Source organism: Acanthopagrus latus, chromosome 1 (genome assembly GCF_904848185.1).
Source record: "Acanthopagrus latus isolate v.2019 chromosome 1, fAcaLat1.1, whole genome shotgun sequence".
NCBI lineage: Eukaryota > Metazoa > Chordata > Actinopteri > Spariformes > Sparidae > Acanthopagrus > Acanthopagrus latus.
The window spans coordinates 2,743,497-2,755,254 of NC_051039.1; the positions used below are offsets into that span (position 1 = coordinate 2,743,497).

Here is an 11,758-nt window from a genome sequence, read left to right on the forward strand (position 1 = left end):
GCCCCGTGCTCTGTTGCCGGAGGATCCGGGGTCAGCTGGTTGCCCTCTGACAAACGGGCGTCGGCGTCAGGCGTCTGAGGAGAGCTGTCCATCCGGGTGGCTGTCACAGCGTTCTGGTAGTGGCTCCGTGTGATCTGATACATCATCAAAACGTCATACTGAGAAGATTTCTTTTGAAATCCAGTCTGAGCTCTCGTGAGATTCAGGTGTTACCTTGATGATCTGTAGGTGTGTGAGCTGTCGGACAGAGTAGTCTGGCAGGTAGACGTTCCCACCTCCGTTCAGTTGGCCCATGCTCCCTCCGTACAGCATGGACTCAGAGCGGTCCAAACCACTGCTGCGAGACGGAGACCTGTGGACTGCAGAGGACACTTTAAACACTTTCACAGGTGCAGACAAGAACTGGTGCTGTCAGTCAGTCACTGTCACATCAACAGTGAGCTCAGGGACGCTACCTCACGTCACCCTGCTTAATATGCTGACGGTCATTCGTCTCTGTCGCTTTACTCGATTGCTGCCTTCAGCCGTTTGGCAGCTAAATGACTTGAAAGTGTTTTCAGCTGTTCAGAACAATTTGACTGGAGAGTCTGACTTTTTCCAGACACTCTCTAAGTGCACATCCACAAACAAACACTCAGATTTTTGGGGGTTTTTTTTGCAGGACAACCGACAGAATAAAATGTTGACACGTAAGAGCATTTTTCGTCAATACGTGACATATTATATCCAGATTACACGTAAATGATCTGAGTCTCACTGGCGTGACAGCCAGGATGCCAAGCCAGAGACCACTGTTCATGACTGTGTTTCAACATCGTAAAGCATGAAACAACTGGATATTTTTGAAGAGACACAGATTGATATTTTTCACTATTTTCTGATATTTCAAAGGGTTACGGTCAATTGCTTAACCTAGGAGAAAATCAACAGTGTAAAGGACCTATTTGTAAGAAAAAATGATGCTTGAGTCTCACTAACATCTCATCAAAACCTCAGGATGACATCCAACCTTTCCAATTTCCAAGTCTGGGATCAATAAAGTAATTCTATCTTTTCTAATTGATAATGAAGATAATCGTTAACAGGCAGGATGTACTGCGGACGAAGGAGGTTTGGTTTGTGGGCTACGGAGAGCTACGTCACAAAACATCCCCAAAAGAATAAAAGCACAAGGTACATATGTGTGTATTTGTACCTGTTGGCATGATGGCCGGTACCCCAAAGTAAGAAAAAGCTCCATTCTCAAACTTCAGCGCCTCTTTACCGAACTCCACCTCGACTCGACCCTGAAGAGACAGACGACAGAAACGCAGAAACATCGTGTGAGCAGATCAGTTGAAATATTTGCCAAGAACACATCAGTGTGTCATCAGTTACTTCAGATAACTCTGTGAAGGTAAATGCACCAATCAAACTGTCTAAAAGATGAAGGCGGGTACCTGCAGCACCAGGATGAAGTAATCCACCGGTTTGTTGCGCTGGAACAGGAAGTGCTGCTGCGCTCGCTTGTTCTTCTCATCAAACTTGAGTTCCTGAACCACGCTGGGGTGTTTGATGAGCCGCAGCAAGATCTTCTCTGAGATGTGAGCTGGTTTGAAGGGCTCCACCTCTGATGGAGGACACAGAGACACAGAGTTACCGAGGGACACACAGGAAAAAGCTAGAGGTCGAACAATCAACAGGATGTAAGAAGCCTGACGTGAACTGAACCACTGCAAGATTTACGTCATCATTTAATCCTAAACCTGGACGTTAATTCTGAACCAAAGTGGGAAAATATTCCCAGTTCGGATGATTTTCCTCGTGTCTCCGGTTGTTTGTTCCCTAAAGACGGAGATACGACAGCACAGACACACGAGCTGATTGGTCGTTACCTGTGGAGAGGAAGCGGTGCGTCGCCAGGAGAAGCTGAGGAGAAATCTTCACTTTCATCTCGTTCTCCGACAGTTTGAAGATGGAGAAGTCCTGCTGCTTCCGCTCGTGGTGAGAAACGCGGCGCTTCGATCGATTATCAGCTGCCGGGACAGACGCAACACAATGAGAACCACAACACTTTGTACTTTGTTCCAACATGCGAGTGTTTTTTCACGCGTACTGTAGAGGTCCGTCTCGTCCAGGATCTCTGACTTGATGATCTCCTCGATGACGTCCTCCAGGGTGACGATGCCCATCACCTCGTAGAACGGGTCGCCCTCGCCCTCGTTGTTCACTCGCTGCACGATGGCGAGGTGGGACTTCCCTGGAGGAGAGTTAACCAGTGTCACTTTGAACCGTAAATGATACATTTGAACTCCTACATGCACCAAACTTTATTTCACTGTTTGTTTTCTGATTTATGGAGCGACACAAAGACAGATATTCAAAATCGCCTCTACATGAAACTTTTATATTTTAAAATGACACAAGAATGAAAGTCGGCTTCAATCCAACTTCAGATTTTTGCTCTGAATATGATTACGATGCAAATCAGTGCATTTAAATTAGACAAGGACCTCGTTCCTTGTACCATTTTATAAATAAATGGATTGGATGGATACATGTAACAGTTCCAGCTATTAAATAACTGACAATCAGTGCAATTAAATTAGACAAGGCCTCATTTGCATTTATAAACACAACATTTCAGGCTTAAAACTGAACTTAATATGAATTTTCAGCTTAAATTTGACTTTGTTCAGTGTTTTTATAACTACAAATATTTCCAGTTTATTTTAGTTACGCAGCTGTTCGGGGACTGGACCTCGTTCGTCGTACCAGGAGATTTAAATTTAAATATAAAACAAGTTCAAAGCTGTTTCGTTTTCTCATCCAGTTTCTGGGAAGAAAAGGAAGACAGTTAAATGATGTAAACGTCTGGAAGCACTACATATTTTTAGCTGAAGGCATTTTTAATCAGAAGACAGAGATCTTCACTGACTGATTCTGTTTCTGTCCAAACAAACTAAATAATCAAACTATCTTTCTTTTCATGACTGAACAAACTGTGTGGCGGACCCTGCCACCTTTTTTCTAGCTTCACACAGCTTCTGGGACCTTATTTTCCTCTGAGAACAGCTTGTTTATTCACTTACTGCACTTAAAACGTTGTATTATCTCCTCATTAAGTTTAAATGCCTTTGTGCCCCTTTGATTGCTTTTTTTTTCACAAATAATTGGAAATACTTGATCACATAAATTAAAACTGAGAAATGTGATTGATTGGTTGGTAAAACTGACAAATCTTCAGTTTTTTTTAAAAAGTGTTTCCATTTTTACTGTCACGAGCCAAATGTAGAGATTTCTTCAGGTCCTCAGCAGCATCACAACATCAATAAATCAAAAACTGCAGCAGCCAGAACATTTTTTTATTATTTTTTACAGGTACAGATGTCTCGTAATTTGCTGACCAGAATACAGTTACAGTATACGACAGCTGTAATTGTTAAAATGAGCTTGTCAGAGTTTATATTTAGAGTCTGGATTAGCGTCTATGACTCACACAGAGTGGGAGTGCAGCTCTGCGGGCTGATGTCGAGCTGAACGGAGGGTAACAGCAGGGAGGACGCAACACGAAACACACAATCCATCACACACACTCGGTCTGCAGCGCTTCTGCTGTGTTTACCTCCGGGATGATGAGTGGGTGTGTTTTTTAGAGGAGGTAGAAAATCTTGTGGCGCTTCCAAAAGATAAATGGAATAATTAATAATCCATTCAAACACTGCTGGATGAAAAAAACTTGTTCAGTGGGAGAAAAACAGAAAACAGAGCAGCTTTTACTCAGACTTATTTAATTTACGGTGAGGGGGGGTTTAAAAAGAGGGATGGCTTCTCTTACTGGCTAACGAGACTCTGCACTGCATCACTCGCTCCAGCGTTACATAATCCACAACTTTACTGTCAGCAAAACATGTGCACAGAGACACACATGCGCTGCCTGCTCACGTATATAACACACACACACACACACACACACACACACACACACACACACACACACACACACACAAAACAAACAGAGTGAGTCGTTGTTGTTTGTGGCTCGTCCTCAACAGTCTGGCTCCAAATCAACTTCCTCACTGAGATTCTTTCTCCGCTTCGACACTCTCTGCCTGCCAAATACTACCGCTCACACACACACACACACACACACACACACACACACACACACACACACACACACACACACACACACACACACACACACAGACTCACACAAATGCACACAATTCTGGCAGAGCTGCTTTCAGCTAAATAGGTCAGCCTTTACATACAGAACAGACTGGAAAGAGGGAGAGAGGACGACGTGCTGTACGTCGGTTCTGTCTGAATTCTGCAGATTTAAGAACAAAATCTATTTGTTTTTTTTTGTTTTTGTTCCTCTTTGATTTCCTTGAAAGTTGTACAAATATCAAGTTTTCAGATTGTAAGAAAATCATGTGAAATTGAATGATAGACCGGCTTTCACACTGTCAGAAAAAAACAGCAGAGGAAATAATATCTCCTATAAAATCTCGTGAAACACAAATTTTCTGTGATTAAAATACTGTTTTAGCTTTTAAGAGTCAATACTTGTTTTACTGTTAATGGTCCAAAGTTTATCTCATTTTAAAAATAAATTAATTACAGTATTAAACTTATATGTAACAGTTCCATCTGTTAAATAACTGTAAAAACGGATTTTTCATGTTATTTTACATTGGATACTTAAATTTACAGTCTATTTTTGTAATTTTGTGGATATTTTCGTGTATCTAAAAAATACGGGAACAATCTGTAAATAAACAGGAAAGTAACTGTGAAATTATAAGTTTTTTTTTTTTTTTTAATCTAATGAGAGTATTTAACATTTTCTGTGGACACACGGGGCAAAAAGAAATCTGATTTCAGACGATAAAGAGACAGAAGGGATGACGCGTGTCGAAAGTCAAGAGCTCAACTGTTTTCTACCAGATGATTTTCTGCATAATCCAGATAATCCATCCACTGGAGACTCTATCCTCTGTTTTTATTCAAAGTCAGGATGTCTAGACGCTGTTCCTTGCTGTTGTCTCTCCTGTGGTTCGGCGTACATTCACCTTTTAATGTAACTCGATAGGTAACAAAAGCCCTTTCACGGGCTCAAGTGGTACCGAGGGATACCTTCCTTTCTCAGCTTAATGGACTTAATTACCGAGATAATGTAAAGTGGTGCGCCGTGTTCGTGTCTTTATACGTCTTTCTAGGCTGGAAGAGTTTAGTGTAATTAGAAGAGGAAAAGCATATCAGACCAGATTTATTCAACAGTTGTCCTTCAGTTTTGAAGACACACTTTGTTGTATGTCATAGAAGGGAAAGTGCGAGTGTAATTAACAAGATTAATTATGACCCAGATCCACTAAAGTGTCCCAGTAGCCTGGCTGTGAGTTAGCATCCACAGCCAGAGGGCCCAAGAACCGGCACACAAAGCCGGTGTGATTAATTATCTACACCTGTGATTTTCCTGCTGTGAGCACAACGGTGCGCCAGGCGAGCACGGTGAGAAAATGATCTTTTAATAAAGATGATCTGATGGTATGAGATAATAAAGATCGATGGAATGGATGGAAGTCACAAGAAGATTAAAAGAAAAGTGAGTTTTTGGCTGTAGACCAGAGAATCTCCTCCTAAACAGCCTCATAAGCTCTTTAAAAAATGCTTTATATCACTGTGGATGGCTACGTATAACCAGAATCGGGTAATAAATAACACTAATACAGGGAACAGATGGCAGGCAGACAAAACTGGAAAAATGGCACACTGAATATTTTATAGTCGGCCTCCTGGGAGACTGTAACTGTGACGGGGGAGAAGATTCAGAGGGAGAAAATGAAGAGCTGTGGGCTCGATATCGATCTCTGTCGATAAACAGCAGGTTAAATAAATCCAGCAGCTCCCCGTTAATCAAGGGTCAGATCCAAAACCTTTACTTTACGTACAATTTCCATCCAATTTTATGACATAACTTCAATGTAAAGGGTCGTAATTAATTCAGTAAATTTATATAAAACTGTGTTTATTTAATTGTCACATAAAGGGTTAAGGGGAACTTCTCTTCTTCTACTGTGATTTTCTTTTTTTACACTTGAATTCATACCAACAAATAGGAGTTAGCATTTCACCTGATATTACCCGCTAACTGCTGCTAACTGCATGCTTTTTTATACATCCATGGCCGTAGCTAACCGTTAGCTCAGTTAGCTGTGCAGCTAGCCAGACAACCAGGGTGAGTGTTGATAGCTTTGGACCGCTGGGAGAAAGAGGTTTTCAGGGCCTGGGCGTTAGCTGGTTAGCATGCTAACTTCTCTTCAACAACGTACATCAAAACATAAACATTTCTTCACATTATGTCGGTAATTTAAGATGATTTTTTTCACCTCCTGACGTTCAGGTGAGTTTGGTAAGTTTGGACTCTGACGTGAAAACTTTCTGGAAACTTTCTTGAGTTAGTTGTGAGAAGGTAGGAGAGACGTTTGAGGTCTCATCACCACAGATTTTGACTGTGATTAAAGCGCTCTGAGACTGAATGCTGCTCTTATACTACATTCTGGCTCGACGTTGAAAGACAAACTCCGGTTTGAGCTTCCTGGCAGAGGGACGCAGACTCTGGTCCAGGATTTTGCGTGTGATGCTTTCCGTTCAGCCTCCCATCTGTCTAAACAACATCCCCCTTGGCACTGGACAGGTTCTCCGTACCACCACGCAACTGCTGCCGCTGTGCTCAGCGGGGAAGGTGTTACTTGGCCGGCTTCATTTGTGGCAGACAGACCGCTTTGCATTCAAGCCAAAGAATCCCTCTGTAGTCTCGGCAGATCGGCGGCTCTCTGCTACACCTCCTCAGTGTCTTTGAGTACAGTCAGATCAGTGTTTTACCGACTGTTGGCAGGCAAATATATGATTTTATCTCCAAATCCAAGTCTTCTAGTAGCATCTACTGCAGCTGATGAGCTCTTCCTACAAGCGTGGATTTGATTTGTTATTAAATATGTGTGACATAAACAGCGGCCATTGTTTCAACATTTCAGACACCAAAAATTCTGCCACCAATCGGTCAATAATCAGAAATTTAAAGTCCAGTTTTCATCGTTATGATCGACTGTAATCATTTTGGAAGACACTCCGTCAGTCCTGGCGGCTGAAGCAAGGTGATGGATTGGACGGTGAAACAAACAAATAAGTGTGTTGTTCTAACTATGTAACTTTACCAGCCCCGGTGTTATACTGTTATTAAAAATGTTAGTCCAGCCAATGAGGTGCGTCCACAGTCTGTAATCATGCACACAGGTTTGGAAAAGTGTCCTAAAAAGTAGCCGGAAGTCAAACTTGAGTAAAAGGAAAGATACCACGCAAAAAAATATTACTTTGAAGAGCTGAATTTCATCGAGACGTCTCAAATATACTTTGTTCTGAAACTTTCAAGTGGTCGCAGTGAGAAATAATAAATCGTGTAGAATCAAGAAGCATCGAAAATCATTTTATAATCGCGTCTTCATCCGTCTGAACTGTAAATAAATCAAGTCGTGAAGTGCAGCGAGAGTCCCACACCTACTTTGTTTATCCTGCAGAGGATTACAATGTTTGAGACGGCGTTTCAACATCTGGATAATATTAACAGGAAGTTTTTCTATCTATACCATAAGCACTGAACACTATGTGCACACATTGCTGTGACTGTTTCTGGTGATCAGGCTGATTTCTACAGGGTAAGAGCAGAAGAGGAAAACAGCACCAGTGTTTGAACACAGTGGTTTTTTTTGGTTGCAGTCTGCACTGCTGCAAGAGTCTCATTGAAATGAATGAGAGAACCTGTGTTTTTCTGCCGCAGTGCCTGAAACTGTTGTTACGGAGGGAGACAGAGGAGGCACAGGAGGAGAGAGACCAGCCTAGTTTATAATCCTCCGGTCTGTGTAGATTATCTCCTCCGGATCCCTCTGTGGCACAGAAGTCACGTCTGTGTTCATGACGTCCGGCTCCAAACAAAACGCTCGGCGAACACAAACACATGTTCACCCTGAGATCACACAGGACGACTGGATCCTGCAGACGTATTTAATGTTTATCTATTCTGTATGTTTATCCTGCATCTGAAACGTTCGCGGACTAGAAATTCTTCCGTCTCCGCGTTTGTAAAAACCTTTCTGAGGTCATGTCGATACATAGGTCGAGCTTAAAAACATTAAAACATGTGACACCAGAGCTTAACTCAGTGCTTATACAACGAGCACAAATAAATCAGCTGTCACTTGTTTCCAGTAAATAGACGCAGCCCGGGTCAAGGTGTCCTTCTCTGTTTACTTCCTGTCCTCGCCACAAACCCCTGCAGGAAACGCTGACTGTGCAGAGTCCCCGAGCTTGCAGCAGCAGCAAGGCAGCGATGAAGAGCGGCGCCTGTGATTGGCCGCCGAGCACCCCACCCATCCGACTCTCTACAATAAAGCAGGAGTACCAGCTGACTCCATACAGGGGGGGGGGGACAGTTCTGCTGCAGCGGCGCCGCAAACTGGGGCCTGACTGTGGTTCTGATGCAGGGAGGGGCTGTGCAGACTGCAAACTCTGTCTCAGCTCAGAGACACTAACAACACCGAGCTGCTGGCTGACCTGACAGCAGCAGTTAAGGTTAAAGAAAGATGCTCAGTGGTAGCCTGGACGTCCACAGACTCAAACCAGCAACTTTTAGGTCACATCCCTCTGTTGTTTCTGTGCGACTGGATACAAAAGACACGATGACCTTCTGAACATGTTATCCTCCCAAACTGAGCAAAACACACATGAGAATTAAGAAATGTGGTCTGAGTGTTCAGTGAAAAACAGCGATCTCACTGCGACTAACTGGAAGTTGTTTGGAATATCCAGTCCTCCTCCTCCCTCCCTGCTGAAATAAAGTCAGGTGAAGTCTCATAGACCCTGAAATGTTTCTGGAGCTTCACAGTGAAACAGAGTCGCAGCATTTCTGCTGGAGACGACTGGACGACCAAGAAGAAAAACATAAACCGGCTCCATAAAGCTCGTCTGGCATTAAAAGCGTCGCCCTGAGATGCAACGCTGATTTTAAAAAAGATGTTATTCACACTCTTGATGTGCAGTCAAGCTTGTGGACCCACTCCAGACAAGGAGGGCACTAATGTGTTTATCTTAATAAAGGGTGTAAATAAAGTCTTTTCAAATCAATTTGGGATTCCTGAGCTTCTGGACGAGCTGTATGGAGCCAGGCGCTCGGGAATCAGAAGCTTGAGGGGAAATATGAAGGGGAGGACGTCAGAGGTCATCTGCTCAACCTCCTGTCAACTGAAGTAGCTGGAGACTTGTTTCAAAAAACATAAACTGGCTCCAAACAGTTTGTCCAGAAGCTCAGGAATCCCAAACTGATTTTACGAAGATGTTATTCACACCCTCGATGTGCAGACAAGCTTGTGTTTATCTTATTTATCTTAATCTTTGTCTTAATAAAGGGGCATAAATAATCCGTTTGGGATTCCTGAGCTTCTGGACGAGCTGTTTATGTTTTGTAAAACAAGTCTCCAGCTACTTCAGTTGACGAGAGGTCGAGCAGATGACTCCTGACATCCTCCCCTTCATATTTCCCCTCAAGCGTCTGATTCCTGATCACTGGAGTTTCTAAACCTAAACTAAACGCTCAGCTCTCCTCCTGGTGACTGCTTACAAATTCTAAAAATGATGACCGGGATGTGACCTGACTGCTGAGCACAGGATGAACAGAGATCGGGTCGAACACATCAGTCAGCATCAGGCGCCCTCATCTAAAGGTTACCATGGTAACTGAGGACCCATCCGATGCCGGTGCTGGAGGTGGAGCTGGTGCTGCAGCTGTGAGAGAAGTCCGGCTCTGGATTAACGTCAGGATCAAGACGTTATGTGTTACATGCTGCAAGGCCACAACGCTGCTGAGACCAGCAGGCGTGTAACTGTTAACGTACTTTTGATACGTTCATCACCAGAAAATGACTTTTAATTACCAAGAACACGTCACATCAGATACTTTTACTCAACTACTATCTCAACATGACAGATTTACTCTCCTTCCCTTCCTCTTCTGCTCATCTCCTTAAATATTTCTCTCTTTTTGTACCTACTTTTATTTATACCTCCCTGCTTCCTTCTTCCCCCCCAACCTCACATTTTATTTTCTTTCTCTTTCCCTCTGTACCTCAGTTTGTATCTCCTCCCCCTCTTGTCTTATCATCCTTTCCTTTCCTTTCCTTTCCTTTCCTTTCCTTTCCTTTCCTTTCCTTTCCTTTCCTTTCCTTTCCTTTCCTTTCCTTGTCTCCTCCTCTCTCCTCCACCCACAGAAGTTTGTCTCCTCACCTTTCTTGAACTCCTCCAGCATGGCGTCCAGCTTGGTGTCGTTGAAGACGCAGTGCAGCGGGTGTTTGTAGAACTGGGTGATGGTCTTCAGCGAGGTGCAGTCGTCCGGGTCCACGAACGCGAGGTCCTTGACGAACAGGATGTCCACGATGTTGGAGCGCTCGTTCTCAAACACCGGGATCCTCGTGTAGCCGCTCTGCATGATGTCCGACATGGTGTTGAAGTCCAGCACCACGTCCGAGGCCAGCATGAAGCAGTCGGTCAGCGGCGTCAGGACGTCCTCCACCGTCTTGGTGCGCAGCTCCAGCGCGCCCTGGATGATGTTGAGCTCCTCTTTGACCAGGTCGTGGTACGGGTCTGTGACGCGCAGCATCTCCAGGAGTTTCTCTCTGGTGTAGAAGTTGGAGATCTCCTGGTTGAGGATGAGGTCCAGCAGCTTGCTGATCGGGTAGGAGATCGGGAAGGAGAGCACCATCAGCAGCCGCGTCACCCAGATGGTTTTGGAGGCGATGGCCAGACCGTGACGCGACGCCACCGAGTGTGGAAGGATCTCCCCGATGAAGAAGATCCCGAAGGCGCAGATGACGGTGGAGAGCCAGGTCATGCCCAGGATCTGGCACATCCACACGGCGAGCGAGGCGTTGATGATCGCGGTGCCCAGCAGTAAAGTGCACAGGACGTAGTTACCGTGCCGACGCACCGACTCGATTTTACGCGCGTAGTTCTGCTCCTTGTCGGTGCCGCTGTTCTGGAGGACCTGCAGCTCCACCGGGTCCAGCGCCAGCAGGCTCAGGTTGAGCCCGCTGAACAGAGCCGACAGCCCGAGCAGCAGAACCGACACCAGCACCTGCAGCCAGAGCTCCGGGACGGCCGAGCGCTCCGCCACGGCCACCCAGAAGTCCCTGGTCCGGTAGTGTTCCCATTTGGATCCGTCGAAGGCGCACATGGAGTAGTATTTGATCTTCTCCCCCCGCCGCAGGTCTTTGGCCAGCAGCTCCACCAGAACCGAGTTCTGACTGGAGGCGGACTTGAAAGAACCCAAAACCTCGATGTCGGACGTCCTGGCGTTCTTGTCCATGCACATGTTCCTCTTCGGGTGAACTTGTCCCTCTCTCCCGGGAGTCGGCTCCTCGATGAAGGCGATCCAGGGCGCGGCGTTGTTGGCGCGAGTCCCCGCGGTGCGGTTGAGCCTCTGCGGGGAGGTGGAGTAGTACACCCGCAGCATGAAGCGGGTCCCCTCGGTGGCTTTCAGCACCCCGTCCGCCACGGACAGCTCCGCCCCGGTCTCCTCCGGCCGAAAGCCGAGCAAGCCGAGCGCCGGGGCGGGGAGCAGAGAGGCGGCCAGGGAGAGCAGCAGCAGGCGGGACGCAGAGAGCGGAGCCCCGCGGGACGGCAGGGCTCCGCTTCGGAACCGCGCGGCCGCATCCTCCGCAGCCAT

The 11,758-nt window shown here is 45.6% G+C and overlaps 1 protein-coding gene across 1 annotated transcript in view; it reads right to left on the reverse strand.

Moving 5' to 3' along the window:
* The window catches only part of LOC119018961 (metal transporter CNNM1-like), a 16,586-nt gene extending 4,828 nt beyond the window's left edge, over positions 1-11,758 (reverse strand). Inside the window, exons 1-7 of the mRNA XM_037097069.1 lie at positions 10,321-11,758; positions 2,096-2,239; positions 1,875-2,015; positions 1,440-1,609; positions 1,196-1,286; positions 214-359; positions 1-134 (exon numbers count right to left, since the gene is read on the reverse strand). The exon at positions 1-134 is cut by the window's left edge and continues 152 nt beyond it. Coding sequence (XP_036952964.1) covers positions 1-134; positions 214-359; positions 1,196-1,286; positions 1,440-1,609; positions 1,875-2,015; positions 2,096-2,239; positions 10,321-11,758 — 2,264 coding nt within the window. The remainder of the gene's footprint in view (positions 135-213; positions 360-1,195; positions 1,287-1,439; positions 1,610-1,874; positions 2,016-2,095; positions 2,240-10,320) is intronic.